The sequence below is a fragment of the Bradysia coprophila genome, assembly GCF_014529535.1.
Source record: "Bradysia coprophila strain Holo2 chromosome X unlocalized genomic scaffold, BU_Bcop_v1 contig_26, whole genome shotgun sequence".
Classification (NCBI taxonomy): domain Eukaryota; kingdom Metazoa; phylum Arthropoda; class Insecta; order Diptera; family Sciaridae; genus Bradysia; species Bradysia coprophila.
The window spans coordinates 2,498,603-2,518,544 of NW_023503313.1; the positions used below are offsets into that span (position 1 = coordinate 2,498,603).

General features: G+C 35.0%; 1 protein-coding gene and 2 long non-coding RNA genes across 3 annotated transcripts in view; all 3 read right to left on the reverse strand.

The window, feature by feature from the left end:
• LOC119069306 overlaps positions 1-19,942 on the reverse strand; it is a 481,283-nt gene that overhangs the window by 132,213 nt on the left and 329,128 nt on the right. The gene's annotated exons all lie outside the window — the stretch shown is intronic.
• Positions 757-1,445, reverse strand: LOC119069301. The gene is made up of 2 exons (XR_005086300.1): positions 1,080-1,445; positions 757-1,029 (listed from the first exon to the last, which is right to left on the reverse strand). It is a non-coding gene; the product is annotated as an uncharacterized LOC119069301 (long non-coding RNA).
• Positions 10,955-19,812, reverse strand: LOC119069199 (probable ATP-dependent RNA helicase pitchoune). The gene is made up of 7 exons (XM_037173160.1): positions 19,556-19,812; positions 19,400-19,486; positions 17,933-18,973; positions 17,414-17,868; positions 17,178-17,348; positions 11,289-11,466; positions 10,955-11,215 (listed from the first exon to the last, which is right to left on the reverse strand). Exons 1-7 carry the CDS (start codon positions 19,671-19,673, stop codon positions 11,064-11,066), a joined length of 2,202 nt encoding a protein of 733 aa, XP_037029055.1. The 5' UTR covers positions 19,674-19,812; the 3' UTR covers positions 10,955-11,063.

Genomic DNA, 19,942 nt, shown 5'->3' on the forward strand with positions numbered 1-19,942 from the left:
TTCGCTCACTCATTTAACTTAATCATTCGCTGAATTTTTTTCATTTCAAAATTTTTTAATCTTTTTTTTCTAACAAAAAAAAATTAGATTGCTCGCTATAATATCATTCATAAAACACCCACAGACTATTTACACCTTTTCCATAAGTTTATTTCATTGACAAAATGTTAATTATGTACTCGTTGAATGAAATGCTTCTATAAAAATTAATAATTTTTTAGTTACTAACCTTTTTATATATAGTCCATTACACATTACAAGGTGAAACTTAAAGCACTAATGAAATCGAGTACATCCACCTACAACATACTCTTGGACTGTTACGTTATCCTTTTTCTCTAAATCTCAATGAAAACCGATAGAATAATAACAAAAATTATAGTTTTGTTCAATTTATCTTTGGTTGAACAGATCGAATCAATCAATAGGTCAGTCGAAAGAAATAGAGTAAAAGAAGTAAATTAAGAAATACCTCGAAGAAAGCCGTACAATTTCGTTGGCAACCAAACAATAAATCGAAAGAAATTTGGGACGATTGAGTGAATATGAATAATCTTTCAATTTTGCTATTTTGTTTGTTAGTTAGTTATTTTATGGCATTTTTCACCCTGGTGGAAACTTTATGAGATAGACAATGGATTATGGTCAGTATACAGTCAGCGAGAAGATATTGGCATAGAACCGGGAACCCAAACGACAAAAATCATTTCAACAATATCAGCAACAAAATCAACAGACTTACTAAACATTATAAACAAGAATGTCTTGACAACTACCTGAGCAATTTAAGTCCAGATAAAGATAAAGATAAAGATTATTCACTATGGAAATCAACCAGAAGATTCAAACGCCCACAAGTCCAAATCGCTCCTATAAAGGACTACACTGGGAAATGGCTAAGGGAAGATAGTGAAAAAACGGAATTCTCCGCAAAACATCTTGCAGAAGTCTTTCAACCGCACGATGTTATACAATCAAACGTGGACACAACACCAACGTACGGACCAAACAAAAGATTAAAAAACTTCACTCCATATGAAATTGCGACTGAAATAGATAAGCTTAACAAAAAAAGGCACCGGGAATAGATGAGATCACATATCTTTTCAATGCCTGTTTAACATTAAAATTTGTACCGAAAAGCTTGAAAATTGCGCAAGTAATTATGTTACGAAAATAAGATAAACCCCCAGATAAAGTGACTTCTTACAGGCCAATCTCACTGCTGCCAACAATTTCAAATATCTTCGAAAAATTACTGATTAAACGACTAAGACCTTTAGTGAAAATACCGGACTTTCAATTTGGTTTCAGAAACAAACACTCAACAATAGAACAAATACATAGGCTAACTACGACAATCGAAAGAGTATTCGAAAATAAGGAATACTGCCCAGCAGAATTTCTAGATGTATCACAAGCGTTTGATAAAGTGTGGCACGAAGGACTATCTTGTAAAATGAGTAAACTCCTTCCAGGCAATTATTGTCAACTGCTTGAATCATACCTACAGTGAACGACATCTCAAATGTCTCACTGTCATTTTTTTTCAGAGAGTGTCATTGTGAATTTGCAATGACACAATAAAATTCTCAGAAAAATTTGACAGTGAGACATTTGAGATGTCGTTCACTGTAACGGACAGAAAATACCGAGTAAAAGATGAAGAAACGGGGTAGGGTAATCTCGCACACCACACAAATTCATGGTGTGCGAGATTCACCTCTAAGTGGTGAATCTCGCACAGTCATGACGTTTCGTTACATGTCGTAAAAGGACGCATACTATGATCGCGTGTGCGAGATTCCCCGACACCGAAGAAACATACTCAAGTTTCTATCCAATCCTAGCAGGAGTACCACAAGGAAGTGTTTTAGCACCATTATTCTTATACACTTTATACACTGCTGACATACCTGTGACAAAAGACTCATTCATTGGAACTTTTGCAGACGACACAGCGATTATGACAACAGATCTTTCGCAGTTGGAAGCAGTTAAACTTTTACAGAAAGCCCTGGACAAAATAAATCAGTGGACTATTGATTGGAAAATAATCATGTCACTTTTGCATTGCGACCTATAAATTACAATCTCCGCATCTACCTAAATAGAATTCCTGTTCCATAGGCAGAATCAGCAAAATATCTAGGTCTAAATCTAGATAGACTTGACTTGACTGGAAACATCATGTGAAACAAAAATCTTAACAAATGAAACACAAAACGAGACAAATGTATTGGTTGGACATAATTCTAAGCTAAATCTGTATTGCAAAAGATTGATTTACAAATCGATATTCGCACCAATCTGGATGTACGGCTCAGTGCTTTGGGGCTGTGCTAAGAAATCGAACACAGATCTAATACAAACAAGTCAAAACAACTTAAAGACTTATAAACAGTTTTGATTGTTTGTGTGGATCAGCTGAAAAGTACAGCTGGAGCAAATTCATGTTGAAATTTCACTGCCCCTAATTGTAGCAAAATATATGTAAAAAAACAAAAGATTTGATATGCTTCAGGGAGAAGGAATTTTAGAACTTTTTTTTCGTGATTCCGTTCCTTGTACAGTTTAATACGTATCTGTTTGACCATTGACTTTACGCATTTTCACAGCCTAAAATTGCCTAAAATCAGTCGTCTAAAACAGATATACATAATTTACTCAAATTTCTCTTGAAAATATTTAGACTGAATGCAGGAAAAGACTTGTCTTTCTTGGTATTTGGTTATGGTTGATGTTTCCTGAAAAAATATTATTTGAGTTGTTGTATTGAACAGATGTATTTTTGAACGTTGCAATTCGTCTCCAGTGCTAATTGAGAAAAATGTGTGGACATAGCCAGATTACAGGAAATATTTGTGGAAAGGGTAATGTGTGAACTGGGAGCCTTATCTAACAAAGAGTAGACTGTGAATGTCGCTATTCTTTACATCTCAACAATTTCGAAAGAACGACCCTTCAAAATGTATATTTATGTGGATCTAGATTTCATTTAGTTTATTAAATTTTCAATTTGCTGAAGGAAGAAGGACAATTTAAATTATTTAAAACTCAACCTGGGTAATATCACTAAACTGTCTCTGCGCTGTGAGAACCAGAAAAACGGTAATAGCTTCCACTTGTTACCATTTCTCCGATGAAAGCTTTATCATCGAAAGCAGGTTGTATGCTCTTGTACGTCTCCAGGTAGAGACCCGCGAGGATGTCATCATTTAAGTATGCCCAATGCCGACATATTGCCGGAAGAATTCCAGTTCCAGGAATAGGTTTTACAAAACATTACATGTGCGAAAAAGAGCAAAGGCAACAGCATCCGAAACAAGTATATAGTAACAAAAGGATATTGTGTCGTCATAAACATATATAGATTGAATCATGTTATGTTGTTAGTTCATTTGTTTCTTATTCACTCATTTATAATCTCTGTGTATAAGACTTTCCAGCAGTTTATTACTTACACATTTTTGTTTACCAACTAAATACAAAAAATTTTTCTTCAACATTTGATTGAGTTGGTTAACTAATGGCAAATATCATGTAGGAGTCACATAAATGTACCGAAACAGAAGGTGATACCAAAAGCCCCCATAGTTTCAACATCCAAACATTTTACACATATATATCAAATGAGTGTTAATGCTGTATTTCATTCACGTAATTTCAATTTTGTTATGAATGTAAGAAGGTAAATATCTATACGATACAAATTGTGCATTAAATTAAATCAAAAATAAAAAGCACACAAGAACTTATAATGTACCTGTTGCCTGGTTTGATATATCAAGTGCTGAGGTATGAGATTCAAAGTCTTTTTGAATATGAAACGTTCAATGGTATCGCCCACCACAAAAATACGTTTTTGTGGTATAGAGTTTCCATTCACACAAAAAAGATGAAGAAAAAAAAACATTTTATTCCACTCAATCTCAATACCTATGAAAGAATGAATTTTTACTTGAGAAATTATTAATGAAAATCTACTCATGGTAATAGCAAAAAAAAATATATTTAAAATTAAAATATAATTGCTATTATGTTGTATTATATCGTGCAATTTAATGTCGTGGGCTAAAATCCATCTAATATGCTGGTAACTTGATTCTTTGGATAATAGTCGTTATTCCTACACACGTAGGACATATTTAGGTATAGAGTTCAAGATCGAATAAGAGAGTGTTTTAAACAATCATTTTTGTGTGTTACAATGTACAATGTATCAAAAATAATAATAAAATCTCTCCGAAAATAAATGGCTATGGGCGCGTGTCATCGAAAGTGTCGAACACTGCCTAATATGCAGTCTTGTATAGCGAAATCCATGAAATAGAAGAGTTTGCATCAATTCGATAATAATATTGGTGGGGTTATTGCTAGCCAGCAGTTAAAGGACGTGTGTAGTGTGCATCACATGCTAATCTTATGAAAAAAATATGAGACTGGACCAGGTCAATATCGAGCGAAATGTTAATCACAGGCTTTGCCAATCTCAATGATTGGGGCGACAATGTACTTTAGTATCATTAGTGTAAGGCCTAAGCGGTGAGACGTAGCTGTCTCCTCAGAGGAATCATAGGGATCAGTTTGCTCGACCGGAGTGGTCCATAGGCAATAGGTTGACAAGGAGATGAGGTCCTAAAGGGGGATTCAAGATTTTAATGATGATAGAGTAGTACAAAGGATCCCATCCCATGAGTGATCTGTCGATTTGTGTGCATTGATTAGAAATGATCATCCTTACTGATGAAGTTCACTTTGTAAAATTTCAGATTATCATATGTTATCGAGACAAAGACGGTAAAATAAGAGATAAACTATGTGTAGTTTTCTTTTATATAGCAAAGCTTTTAGTTAAACAAAGAAGTAATAAATTTTTCACCAAACATTAGTCGACACTTAAAACAAAAGAAGTAACAGATTTAATAGTAACGTGACAATATGACACGATATAATAATAGAAAGCTCATAATAATAACTGTTAATATTTGCAGGAATATGCGTATAGACGAGAAACTACTGAGTTGATGAACAGTAGAAAATTTAGATGTTTATTCACGAACAATCAGAAACAGAATGAACAAACTACTAAGTTGAAATAGTAAATTGCATGAATTTACAAGATTACTTCGATACTTGTCCTTGATCAATCATGCCAATTTTCTATTTCTGTTTATGATAAACATGCTGTTTACAGAAACCATTGTACTTATTCTGTTAATCATTGTGACATGTTTGTGGTAAAATGTAAGTGTTTACAAAAACATATTTACAGACTTATCAGTCTACATGCTTGTAACAAACATACCTGATGTTTGTGGTAACCATAGCTGAAATTCTTACATATAAATATAGTAACGAACTATGCTGTTCACCTGTCACATACGGCTATCCATCTGTTATCGATAACAACGACAAACCCTGTGTAATGTGGTTTTTATATGTATAGTGAGCGTCCCAATCCTCGGACAAGAATGAGTCGTCGGACACCTATTGTTCTCTCATTTATAAAAAATGTTTACGAATGAAAGAACATAAGGTGTACGATGACTCATTCTTGTCCGAGGATTGGTACAGTCACCTAGTAAAATTCATGTAAAAAAAACGAAGTACAAGATTTGAAATCAACAGATTAAAAATACTTTGATCGATAGAAGTAATAGATCCGATAGTAATACTGGTCAAATGCTTGTCGTCTGTGACAGGTTAATTGTTGAGAATATTTTTAGCCCCGTACGAAGTACAAAGGCGCTAATAGGATTACGATGCCGTGTGTAATTGATGGAATTCGAAGCAGACGATAGGGGCAAAGTGGTTTTTATTTTTATGACTCAGAACAAGACTTTATGGGTCTCTGGGAAAGCGTGCACTTCCTACATTTTGAATTCTGATTGCATGTATTTGTGCGTGCCAGGGGACTAAAATCCGTCTTGTCTTACCACGCGCACTATTTGAATGGTTGAATTTGCCTCAACTCTAAACACGGATGTTATTGTCGCTGGACTCCTTATAGTACCTTGTTTTCTTGTTTATAGTTTTTCTGGAAGTAAAATATAACTTCTAATCCTTGCAATATAAATGGTTCTACTTCCCGCAAACATGTTGCAATCGAAAAATGTATTTCTTCAAAAAATTCAATAAGGTCTTACAGATGGTCAACCAACAAATTCCATCATTATGTAAACGCTTTGGTTTTGCTTTTACGTATTGCCATCTGTGCAGTCTAAAAACATAAACACTTTTACCAAATGCATCTACAAAAATCACGATTCAAACCTTGAATCACATTGTGATTTAAATACATCAGCACCAACAATACAACATTTTTCACGACATTCATCTCCTTATTTTACGCTTAACTGAAATTGGAAAAACGTTTTTTTTTTCTGCGACTTTCAATTCTAATTCTAAAATAAAAATTCAAAAATGAATCATTCGATTGTTGAATGAAAATTAAGTAATCGACACACTCTGTATGAGGTAATAGACCGAAATAGTTTCTTCATTGTTTCGCTTCAAATTGTACTGCATGTGCAATTTTTTCCGTATATCTATGCTTATCAAGCACAATTATCATTTAATCTTTATCACCATCTGTAAAATGGGAGAATTGAAAAAAAGTTTTTTTAGAAAAATTGATGAAAAATGATCGTTCAGCTTGAATAGGTCAGTGTGGAATTTAAATTGCCAATTTGCATGTTTTGATAGCGCACACACTTCACACGGTGAATATTCATTAAACGTTTGTGCATGTAGTAATTGGCGGCGTACAGATTATAATGAGATGTAACGAGTTTTAGATTGTTTTGCAATATTGGATTTATCGCCTTTTTTAAATGGATTTATGAAAATAAAATTTGAGTTTTGTTAATTTGACGATTTTGCGGTAAAAAAACGTGATCAAGAAAAACAAGAAGTAATCCAATAAATGTATGCGACTACATGTGGTTATTATGCCACATGTGTTTTACAGCGAACAAGTAAACATGAGTTAAGATATCGTAGCTACATTTTACATTTTTTAATTGTTGTTTTGCAAGTACCCCTCTCCTTATTCTCTTATAAGAGTGTACTTATATCTCGACATATATGGATACTTAGAGTAGAGGTGAATGTCGGGCTTTTCTTTTTGACTCATATGAATTTTGACCGACCAGACTTCTGAACACATTTTAAATTGCAATTGTCCAGCATAAAAAACGATTTACTGGAACGAAATGTCGACGATGAACATTATTATTATTATGTTTAATAATTTTTGAAATGAAAAATTTTCGCTGATCGCTAACCATTTCGCTAATGAATAATAGAACTTTCCAGCTATTCAAAATCAAAACTTAAAATTGAAATTTTACCGCTTTTAGAATAAAAATTACAAAAGAAAATAGAAAAAAATCGATTTTTTTTATTTTTAAAAGCGAAAAAAGGCTGCAATGCGCAACCAGTAAAAAACGATCTTTTCAAAAAACAAAGTTACAATAAATAAAAATCATCAATTCTCCTACGGCCTAATGCCTAAAGTCCTAAAAAAAAAATCGGTGTACATTATACATTCACAATTATTGTCGTCATTTTCTGACACAGTATTATTGCTATATGGGTAATTCCATGGTTAGTTGCGTTACAAATTTCGTTAACTGTGAGTCATAAAGTTAATTGTGCTGGCTATGTTTTGCGGTAACAAATCAGTCTATAAATTTTCTAATACTCAGGAGACACAGTGCTTTCATACCAACAAGAATTGGAATTTTTAGCCTGCGAAGTCTGACTTGTGTGATCGCAAAAGTCGGCGGTTAGTTGCCTTACACGTTTGTGACTTTTCGAAATATTTTCACCATAAAAACTGATTTCGGTAAACTTTTTTTTCCCTGAAAGCTATGGTCAAGACGCGCAGTTTAAGCCCAATATGAGGTTGGTAACCCAAAATTTGGGGGAGATATGTTTAAAATAGTGATATTTTTCGGAGGTCATAAATAGCCAGAAATATTTCTTTTTTACAATTGGTGGTTGTTACCCCACAGAAAATGTTGTTTCGGCTCAAAACCGTTTAAAAAAATGGCTACAAAATTTTTCGAGATAATCTCGACGAGTTAAAATTCGAGGATGACTTTTATCACCACTGGGAAGCTGTTGTCACCTACTTTACTCACCCAACTAACCTGATTGACTCAAAGTTATTTTTCTCGTGAAGTCATATGCTGTAGCTTTCGAATGACACCGATCTTCAGTTTTTATTTGAAAAAATGTAATTTCGGCAACGTTTTGGTCGAAGTGATTTTACCTTACTTCGAAGCAGAATGAACCAAAAATCTTCAAAAAATTTAATTTCGTGTCATTTGGAGCAATTGTGGAATTATATGGTCCATATCTACAGGAAAACAAATTTACAAAAATCATTTGAGATTTATTGAGAATATCTCGGAATGTCGAATGCAAACAAACACTTTTTGGTCATGTCTCCCCGAGACTGCATTTTACAATAACCTCATATTGGTGTCAAACTACGCGTCTTGTCAATAGCTTTCAGCAAAAAAAAAAGTTTAGTGAAATCGGTTCAGGTTTCGTGAAATAAACTAGAATTTTCAAAAAATTTCTGAAAACAAGCATACATTTTTATGGTTGTATCTCCCCGAGATTTTTGGCCACCGACGTAATATGGTGCTTAAGCGACGCGTCTGGTCAACAGCTTTCAAGGAAAAAAAAAGTTTGCCGAAATCGCATTTCAATTGGTGAAAATATTTCGAACAGTCACAAATTAGCTGGAATTACCCAATAGATAGTTTTCGTAGGAAAAAATTGCTGAAGTTCCCTATTGTTCAAAGACCCTCCCAAGAGTGCGGACGTCGTCCTTTTTAAATGTCCGTTCGTAAACGGAGAGCTAAACGGCGTTGTACGATTCACGCTTTAGGATTAGAATTTAATGTACAACTCTGATACACATATAAATTCTCAAAAATTGTCAAAATATTGAAAGAACAGTTCATAGTGAATTGTCCCCAAAATTAAATTATATCTCATCAAGAACAAAGACAATATTGAAATTTCGTGTCAAGCACAACCAAAAATTTAACTAAAAAACCGTTGTTTAGCGAGACATTAGCGATCGCCATTAGCGGCCGCTACTAGCGCGCTAACTTTTTTTGATTAGCGAATACGTTTAGAGCTGGTCGCTAAAATTTTTCGAAATTAGCGTTAGCGTTAGCACCGCTAATAAAAGTCGTTAGCGATCACAACCTTGCCTGTTAATATATTTCAATTGTTACCAGTCGTGAAAATGCTTATATTTATTGGTATAGACTCCTTTCCCTTACACTCAAATTTAAATTACATGCATAATCAGCGATAACTCTTCGCGAAACATCGGACGTCGAATATCGCATTCATGTTAATTAGTCCCATTCCTAATAGACTATTATGATCAGAGCGAGAAAACCGAAGACTAGTTAATTATGACTTGCCTTTGGGTACTTGTCAAAGTATTTGCTTCTCTTTCAACATGTTACCTTGAGAGCGAGAGGACCGAAGACCAGTTTATTACTCAAAATATTTCTTTATCTTTCATCATAACACTCTATCCTAATGACCAATCCAATCAAATCTCAGTTTATACTTGACAGTAACATCTGACAAAAATTAGTGAAATGAATGATTAACTCTGTCTAGCGTTCTTCTATATAAGAAGAATGTAATGTTAAAACTGATGAAGTAAAAAAAAAAAAAAGAAAAAAAGTAATAGTAATGTTAAAACTGATGAAGTAATGGACTTTGGAACAGTACATTACGTAATAGTACATTACGTAATAGTACATTACGTAATAGTACATTACGTAATAGTACATTACGTAATAGTACATTACGTAATAGTACATTACGTAATAGTACATTACGTAATAGTACATTACGTAATAGTACATTACGTAATAGTACATTACGTAATAGTACATTACGTAATAGTACATTACGTAATAGTACATTACGTAATAGTACATTACGTAATAGTACATTATAAATATAATTACTAATAGTAAATAATAGTACATTACGTAATAGTACATTACGTAATAGTACATTACGTAATAGTAATACTAATAATACGTAATAGTACATTACGTAATAGTACATTACGTAATAGTACATTACGTAATAGTACATTACGTAATAGTACATTACGTAATAGTACATTACGTACGTCATTGTTTGTACATCTTCACTTTGAGTAGTGGTACAACACTGAATTGACAAGTGTTAAATTCGGAGGCTTCGGAATATTTTTCTGCACATCTCTTGCTATGAGCAGTGAGGTGGCATTATAGCCCCTATCTCCGGCGCGATCTTCCAACTCTTAATCTACTATATTGGTTATGGAGCGATATGCTTAAAGTAAAAAGTTTTGATTAATTCAAATTAAAACGGCTACATTGTAAATCAATCCGATTTACCTACGATCAGGTATCGAGTACTATTGATGGAATGAACGACTCCTGTCAAATTTTAACTGAGATATCCCATTACGATTTTATTCTGATTAAACTAAAGAAGTCCGATAATCGAATTTCGATATGCAGAGGTCTTCAGAGCAAGTCAAGTCATTTCGCAGTCAATCCAAGTCGGTGATACCGAAATGAGGAAAGAAAATGGATCTCAACCAGCAGATTACAATTTTTTTGGCTGTTCTGTTTATTCAAAAGTTTCTTAAAAACCATTAAACAGAATTATAATTGTCTTACCACTTTTGGCACCAGTTCAACAACCATCACAACCCGTCACGACGTGGAAGAATTATGATTTCTGTACGCGTATGTCAGAGAACACATAAAAAAAACCGTCCAAATGGACTTGTTAAAACCACCATAAGACGAAAACAACACCACAAGTAAATAATACAATTTTTGTGTAGGAGACCAAAGAGAGAATAAAAAATAAATGATTTCAACACTTTTTGTCGTTTCGCTTTTTTGTTTATAAACAGATTTTATTTTTCATTTTCAAAATTTCAATTACATACAAAAATACCGAATGTATGCGATGCGCAACCTGCACACCATTATTACAATCCCATCCAATTATCTTGTAAAGTTTGTTTTCTTCAAATCTTGTCGATTCACTTGTTTGAATTTTCTTGCCTTCTGCACATCGTTTGGCATATGGCGATTGTTTCCGTAACCACCGCCGCCCACTCGCTTTTCCGGTCGTCCTCGAGCTTTGTGTCCTAATTCTATATTAAACACAGCAAAGAGTTAGCAATACTGTCGAAACAGTCGGAACTCGGAACATCAATGGAAACTTACTTAAGTCGACAACTGGCGGTACGGTGAATCCAAAACTTAATGCTACCTTCACCAAATCCAATGTCTGTATGTCGAAAATGGTTTTCAATTGATGCGAATCGTAGGCACGCACGTACGCTTTAAATGCTTCTCTGGCTGATTGATGTAGGAAGTAATTCTTTGCGATCAGCTTTTCCAACTGAAATAAAATGTTCGATCAAAATCAATGAATGTAAGATATGTAAGGAGAGGAACCGAAGTAATTTTGCTTGAAGGGTCACAAAATTGTGAAGAAATCAACAGGAAAAACCACTGTGAAGGATTCAACCGTTCTGCATTTACTACAAATATCACAGGATATAGGCGTGAATTCGTTACCTCATTCTAAGAAGCATGACTTCATCACTAGCACCCACTGGTATTTTCTAGAAAAATTCTTTAAGATACCGCTTGGCAGCCGATAAGATTCTGTTAATATTTTCCTCTATATAGAACGGGAGTAAGAGTAAACATGTACCAGTTTAAGGAACACTGCCATACAGACTAATGACCATAGCACACATGACTGTATGGCGTGTATCATCATAATTCGTCATCTCTCATTTTATTCTCGTGTATGATATTTTTGTTAAACGTTCCGACTGACGTGAGTTAAATGGAATAGAAAAGTTGCTGCACAATGAGTCACCCGTACAATATCATCGTTGTGATGTGCATAAATATATATATTTACGGTGTACGAAAATATATATTCTTATGTACCAACAACAGTTGACTGATCAAAGCTAATCCCAAAATCATTGATTTGTCGTCGAGTTCATTCTTTTCGACGCGCCAACATAAAACTTTAATTTAGAGTCATAAACTGAAAAGACAAAAATTGAATGCATTGATCTCGAGACGTATTACAAAGCAGCGACTTTACGTTATGTCGATTCGACTGAACGATCAAGAGTGATTTCGACATAATAATATTTTATTTATGTATTTGCTAAGTTACCGTAAAGTTATTATTGCAAAGATAATGATTCCACACCCACAGCCGTAATTCTATCATGCGACTATAATGTTCGACCATAAATTCTGTATACGACAAACGACAATTTACATAAATTTGCTTTCGAACAAATGAAAAGAAGTGTTACGGCCAAGCACAAGTTGTAACTCCAATTGAAATTGTATATTTCACGTATTAAGGGCACACGCTTTCAAAGGGACAAGAGAATGAAATACAAACGCTGGTGGGGAAAAAAAGGCACACCGAACGATAGAAAATTATCAAAATTTGGCATACAGCCCAGTAATTTTATAATTCGTTAACCTGATGAGCGATTTTAATAACTAAAATTGCATAGATTTCTTAACATGTCATATCAATGTGTATGCGGGTTGTGTGCACTGCGATGTATAAAGGAGACTTATGGTTAGTTAGTGAAATGTTAACTAATTCTCACTTTCTTTTTTGGCATAAATATGTGTCTAATATGAACTGAACGAGACATATATACACCTGCTGAGATGATTTGTGCCTTAATGCAGAACACTCGGAACTAATTCTGTCGTTAACGTTCATATATGCTTGATATTTCTACAGACCGTGGAATAACATTAAATGTTGAATAGAATCCAAAAGTTGAATTTTGATTTGGTTGTTTTCAAAAAAAAAAAAAAATCGAAACAATTTAAAGTTTAATTACAAATGACGGCGTGCATCGTAATCGTAACGAGACTATTACTGAACGATCACTGAAAAGTAGATAATATTAGATTTAGTTGGCTTTATCACTGAGCTCATTTTTGTTGTCAATTCTACACTTTCTAAATTTCTTGGAATTTTTCATCTTGGACCTCATCTTGGACGAATTTGGTTTCACATTTAGTAAATTACTTGATTTCGACAATGATTTTTCACATTTAATTTACTTCTGTTAATGCAACAACAGTGACGAACAAGGAGCTATGTTTAAACGAATCATTACACAATTTATAATGAAAATTTCACTTCTTTGAAATTAGGTTTTATTTTGATGAAATTAATTAAAAACACTTCAAACGAACATTTTGTTTTCACCATATTTGCATGGCGACCGAGTGCGATGTTCGAATTTCTATGGTCATTAAGGCCATCGATGGGATGACCACATATTAGGAAAAATCACAACCGTTTCATTCGAATGAAATGAGATGGCGACATACACTCACGGAATTTTGAAAACCGACACATTTTCTGTTTCTGTGTTTTACTTTCTGATTTCTCCATATGCAAAATTAACAAAAAACCAGTAAACCGTGAAACAGAAAATGTGTCGGTTTTCAAAATTCCGTGAGTGTAGTATTTGGTTTGTATCAAAACTGAAGACTTGGAACCTCTTATTACAATAACCTCTGGAAGGTTACCTATACAACTTATATGTTGACTTATAAATTATACGTCATTTGCACAAAATGTCTATTCTATTTAGTGAGACGGCTGGGACAGAGACAATAAGCCTACATTCGATAGAGCACATTTAGCACTCAAAAACGAAGGTAACCAACTCATGGGAATTGATGTTCTGCGTCGATTCTTGTGAATTCGTAACTTGACAATTGTCAAGCATTCACCTGTTACAGACGGCTGTCATCTGTTATCCACCAAAATATAAAACAAAAAGCATTTTCAAACCAAATGAAGTAATAGATTTCTGAAATCAATCTCTGAAAATCTTCGATAAAATGAAGTAATACATCAGATTTAGTAAAACTGTTAATACGCTTGGCGTGTGTGACAGGTTACGGTGAAGTCACTTGACCTGTCAAAGCCCATTTTTAGTTTTTTGTCTGGTGCATGAGGTCCATTGATCTCTGTTATATTTCGCATGCTAATTTCGTTCACTCATCATTATTCGTTCAATGTTTCCCAATCAATATATCCAGATTCCTTTGCAATGAAAATGCCGATGAAATAAGGATATTGTTAGCGGACCGAACATAATGACGATGATGCTTCAAAAATTACCAAATCAAAATACATCAGCGACCGTATCAAAAGAACCATAACAAATCGTTCATTCGTTTTCCGAATTCTATTCATAAGAGTGTGTCTGTTAATTCAAACGTTATGATTAATGAGTGTGTTTCCTTGAGGTGTTTCGATTCGATAATTTGCATTGTTCTTTAGCAATTTGAATATCAAGGTCAATTTTCTCATTGCACTTTTTTTTTGTTTAAATGGCTAGTAGATTTGAATCAAAAATGTAGATCAGTAATGATAAGCACAAATTTACATGAAATTCATGTTCATTTCATTATTTATTTGTTTAATGGCTTTTTTTTCGCTCGCTCGCTCTCTTTCTCTACTCGAAAAAAAAAGTTTTAATTTTAGCAACAAAACCTTTTTGTTTTGCCTGGTGTTAACAATAATGTATGTTGTTGCATGTCATAATAAATGGATTCCGAAACTATTATTCAAAAGTTTTCGTTTCGTAAAAAAAATGTTAAAAAGTTTTTTTTCTACTATTTTCACACCTTTGCCATCTCCAGAAATTCTTTTTAAGAAAAACACAGTTGGATTCTGTCATTTTTATGTGTTTTCTTTTATAGAAAATACACACATCTTCATCATCGTCTAAACGAGCCGACTGAATGAACGTTTATATTTATATGGAAAGAGGGTTAGGTGAATTGTTGGCTGCATTCATTTGAACTACTTTTCTCGATTCATTGGAACATTGACGGAAAATAATGAGATTTATAATTATTCGACAAAATTAACGAGTGCCAAGAATATATTTTAATGAATTTATTGTCGATTTGAAATGTCATTCGTAGCATCGTGAATGCATAACCGAAGTGTTGTCGCGACGGTCATGATATTGAAATGGTGTGATTAAAATGAAATCGACAGCTCAATGCATATAGCAACGTTTAATATTAAAAGCCAAATTGGCTTGATTGATTGAAGGGGCGGTAGACGGTACTATATAAAACTCGCTGCGAATTGCACGTTATAGATGATCATCTGTTTGTGCAAACATGCTCCCTTTTTGAAATTTATTTAGACTGCAAATGTGCCTAACTGAAATAATACAAAATTTAGAGACACTAGGAGCTACCTTTGGAAGGCTATAAGTTTTAAGACCGAATCATCACACTAAGACTTGGATCGGGTTCAGGTAGAATTATTTCAATTCAGGTTGATCCGAACAGAATTTCGTACTGAGCCTGAATTAAACATTTGTACAAACGTCTAAATCACAACATTAGGAACAAGCGTAAAGTAGTAAAAATGACAAGTACGAACAACATATTTATTTAATCTCTACTGAGGACGAATTGATTTATAAATACACTGGCCGCCAGTGACATTTAGACTTGAATTTGCTCCAGCTGTTCTTCAGCTCATACAAGCAAAAGTGCTTTTACGTCTTTATTACGGATGAAAAGGTTACACAAACGCTCATGGCAGTATTAGAACCGTAAACATGTGAGAATCAGAGTTTCCGTTTCGAGTGATTTAATAAAAAAAATGAAGAAAAAAATGTGAAAATTAAGTGAAATAGTTCTTTTATGTGACAAAAGCTTCAGACGAGACTCCGGATGGTGTACATTAAAATGTATGTTGAAACAAATGAACTAAAACAACTAAAAAGAACTGATTTGGCAAGATGACCCCTGTCATTCATAAAAAAAAACATTTTCATACCTAGGACCCGAAAAGTGCGATTTCGTCGCACTTTTTCTACGTCCAATATGATAAATACTATTCGTACCACGGACTAAAAGTCTTCGCCTTCGGCTCTATCTGGAAACTTCTCACACGCTAGAAAAGACTTTTAGTCCTAGGTACGAAATGTACTATTACACGAAGAGAGGAGGGACGAAAAGTTCGTCGACGGGTCTAAAACGGCCATTGCAATTCGATTTTTGCCACAATGAAAACGCAGTAAGACGTTAGATAGCAGCAATCCATAGTTGACAGTATTTTACCAGCCTTATCAACTGTGATGGACTATGAACTGCATTAAAATTAGGAACTTCATACCGCGTTTCATCCTTGTTACACTTTTCGTAACAATAAACCGTTGGTACGGTATATTAAGGCAGCGGTTACGTGAATTTTTACCTGAGTTAAAACTTATAGCTAGAGCAGTGAAATTTCAGCATAAATTTGGCTTCGGCTGTTTTTCAGCTGATCCACAATCAAAACTGTTTATATTTATTGTCATATGGAAAATCGTGTGAACATTATGAAGGATCAAGAAGGCGAAGTGGGAGAAATGAATCGAAGGGAACGATCTAAAATGCCAGTTCCGTACAATCGAACAGAAAATATATAAAGTTAACGATCGAGATGTTTGGGGGTTCGCAACCCCAATAGTGGTCCATTTTATTGTAAAGTAGAAGTTATGACATCTGTTTATACTGTTGCAGCTGATACACGCACGCGCATGGTAGTGGTAAAATCGTATAAACAGTTTTGATAGTTTGTGAGGATCAGCTGAAAAACAGTTGAAGCAAATTCATGCGGAAATTTCACTGCCTCTAACTGTATCAGATCAATAAAAGTGTCGAGTATTCGATATTCGAGTACATCATATCCCACGAAAATTCACAATTAGAATATTCATTATGGTTGCAGATATTTCGGATAAAACCTTTAAATAAACAGCCGAAAGGCAAAGTCGTGTTTTATTGGAAGGTCTTATCCGAAATATCTGCAGCCGGTCCATAACTTCCAACATTCTCTCCGTCATAGTCATCATAACTCCAGAAAATTATTATTGATGAGAACGAATGCTGTCAAAATCGTCACGCTCGAAGTGATGAACAGACAAATAAATTAGCTTCGACTTTTTAGTAACTCCCATTCATTGTAAAAATCAAAAATTGAAGATCGACTTCACGATGAAGAAACAACAAATTCCTTACCTGCAATTGAATGTCAGCTATTTTACTCCACGAAAATTCGAATTCATTCAACGGCACCTTCGCCTGCTTCAAATATCTTAAAAATCCCACTTCTTCAGGTCGCAAGATCAAAAGTGCATGGCCCGAACTACCTTCACCTCTGGCCGTACGTCCGACTCGATGAATGTATTCCTGCACAAAAAATGTTCGAATTTATTTGGTGTCCGATAAATGCTAATAAAGCTCATGCCACAAACCTTAGGATCATCTGGTGGATCGAATTGTACAATCCAATCAACTGACGGAATATCTAAACCTCTTGCAGCAACATCCGTACACAGAAGTGTACCGGATTCGGCGTTACAAAATTGGAAGAATGTTGTGGTTCGTTTCGCCTGTTTTTGTTTTCCATGAATTGATGTGACGGGCAGGTCAATGAAATTGAACAGTTCGTGATGATATTTAACAGACATACATGACGAGAAAAACACCATGACCTTCTTCTTTCTGTTCTTTTTCAGGAAAGTAAACAGTATAAGAAGCCGCTTCTCGGATGGACAGACGATATAGCCTTGCTCTAGCCCAGATACCGTTGCTGTTTCTTTGTTATCATCGACTCCAACGTAAATCGGTTCTTTCTTCAGTGCAAGTTTCGTGAGGGCGTCAATTTTTTGCGTTTGCGTAGCAGAGAAAAGCATTGTTTGACGGCGTTCTGAAAGAAAAATTGTTTTCTTGTAATTTTTGAGCGTGTGCTAATTAGTGTCTGTACTACTAACTTGGCAGTAGGTTAACAATTTGCTTGAGCTCCTCTTCAAAACCAATTTCAAGAATTCTGTCAACTTCGTCAATGATTAGGCACTGAAGATTCTTGTACAGGAAGTCAGGCGAGTTCTGCAAGTGATCCAATAAACGACCCGGTGTTGCTACCAAAATATTTATTCCCTTTGCTAATTTTGTTGCTTCGACACTCCGATTTGCACCGCCCATCACTAGACCGTATGTATGATGATGATGCGCCATCAGCTCCTTTAGAACGCCAAACGTTTGCATACTCAATTCTCTCGTTGGGGATATAATCAAAACGCCAGTACCGTTGCGAGGCATAAATCGGAGCTTGTTGATTAACTCGATGGCCGGTATCAGGAAAGACAATGTCTTGCCGGAGCCAGTTTGGGCAGCGCCAACCAAATCGCGTCCTTCAAGCAGTGGCGGAATTGATTTAGCCTGAATTTCGGTCATTGTCGTGAAGCCCATGTCTTCAATTGCCTTTAACGTTTCGCTGGATACTTTGCCTTCAAGTGATGAAAACTCACGGCTGTCACTTTCGGATGGTTCATTGTTCTGAGAATTCTTCTTTTGCTTCTTCTGTTTGACTTCATTTACTTCTTCTTTGTCTGCCTTACTATTCGCTTTAGCTTTCTTTGAGGTTGTTGGTGTGGGAAGAACGATACTATTTTCTTCCGCGACATTGTCATCGCTATCATCGGAATTTTCCGCATCACTATCATCATCCTCTTCATCGTCTTGTTCATCACCTTCCACTTCTTCGTCAACATCGCTGTCATCATCGCTATCGACCTCATTTTCATTGCTCTCGCCCTCATCTTCTTCGGCATCGGACCCTTCTTCATCGCTCACTGCCTCACTATCTTCGTCACTTTCATCTGCTTCGAGTGATTGTTCTGCATCTTCTGCATCAATACTGCTATCATCTTCCCCATCATCAGACCCAGCGGCTTCAGATTCCTCATCTTCGGACTCTTCTTCGTCCTCCGAGCTCTGAACTGGTTCCGGAATCTTTTTGAATTTCTTTTGGTCTGCAAAGTTAAAACGAAGAAAAATGAGAATTGAAATTGTCTTGGCCCTGAAAAATCGAAAGTAGCATTTGCTAGCGCTTTCAATGACAATAACAAAAACAGCTGCGGCATTAATTGGCTTGAACATTGTTATTGCTAGTATCGGTGGCAAACAAAAAGCAAAGACAACACCGACCGTTTTGTCATAAATGTCATATGATAGCCCTTAAAACTGTTCTGGTGGAACTAGCCACCTTAGTCCAGTCTTATTATCACGCTGCTAATGTCAGATGAGAAATAAAATTTCATTTTGCGACTCTACTCTTCCGACTCGAGTTTATTGCTAAACGAGTTTCACGGAGGAATCGCATCAAATTCGCCTTCAAATCATCATTCAAACCATTTACTCGGACAAACATCAATTAATCGAAATGAGTACAAACTTACTGATTGGTTTCACCGGCTCCACATTTTTCCTCTTCTGCGGCACAATCACTTTTCCATTCTTCTGGGCAAAACCATTTGACTGTTTCCCTGTACACACCACATCAATTGATTAGAGAAACGTTTCGAATGAAAAACAGACACACTACAATCCATTACCTTTTGGCGGTGTTTCCGGTGTTATCTCGAACGATTGGTTCTTTTTCTGTGTCAATTGCTTCTTTATGCGTTCGCGCTTTTTGATCTTCTGCATCAACAGTTTCTCGCGTATCGACATTTTAAATTGTTAGAAAAAAGTAAAATTCCTCGTGTTTACAGCGACAATGCGATACAGTGCAAGTAAAAACAAGAAATGACAAGAAATTGACAATTCAAAGGAAATAGCGTGCGTTTGATCTGTCAAAATTCAACTCACTGAACTGTATAACTGACTGTCTGATTTTTAATGTTGGTAGTTCTGTCAGTTTTTACTGAGAGCGGATCACACTTCATAAAAAAAACTCGATTCGCTTTATTCGCTTTAATGAAATAAGTGCGACAATGCGG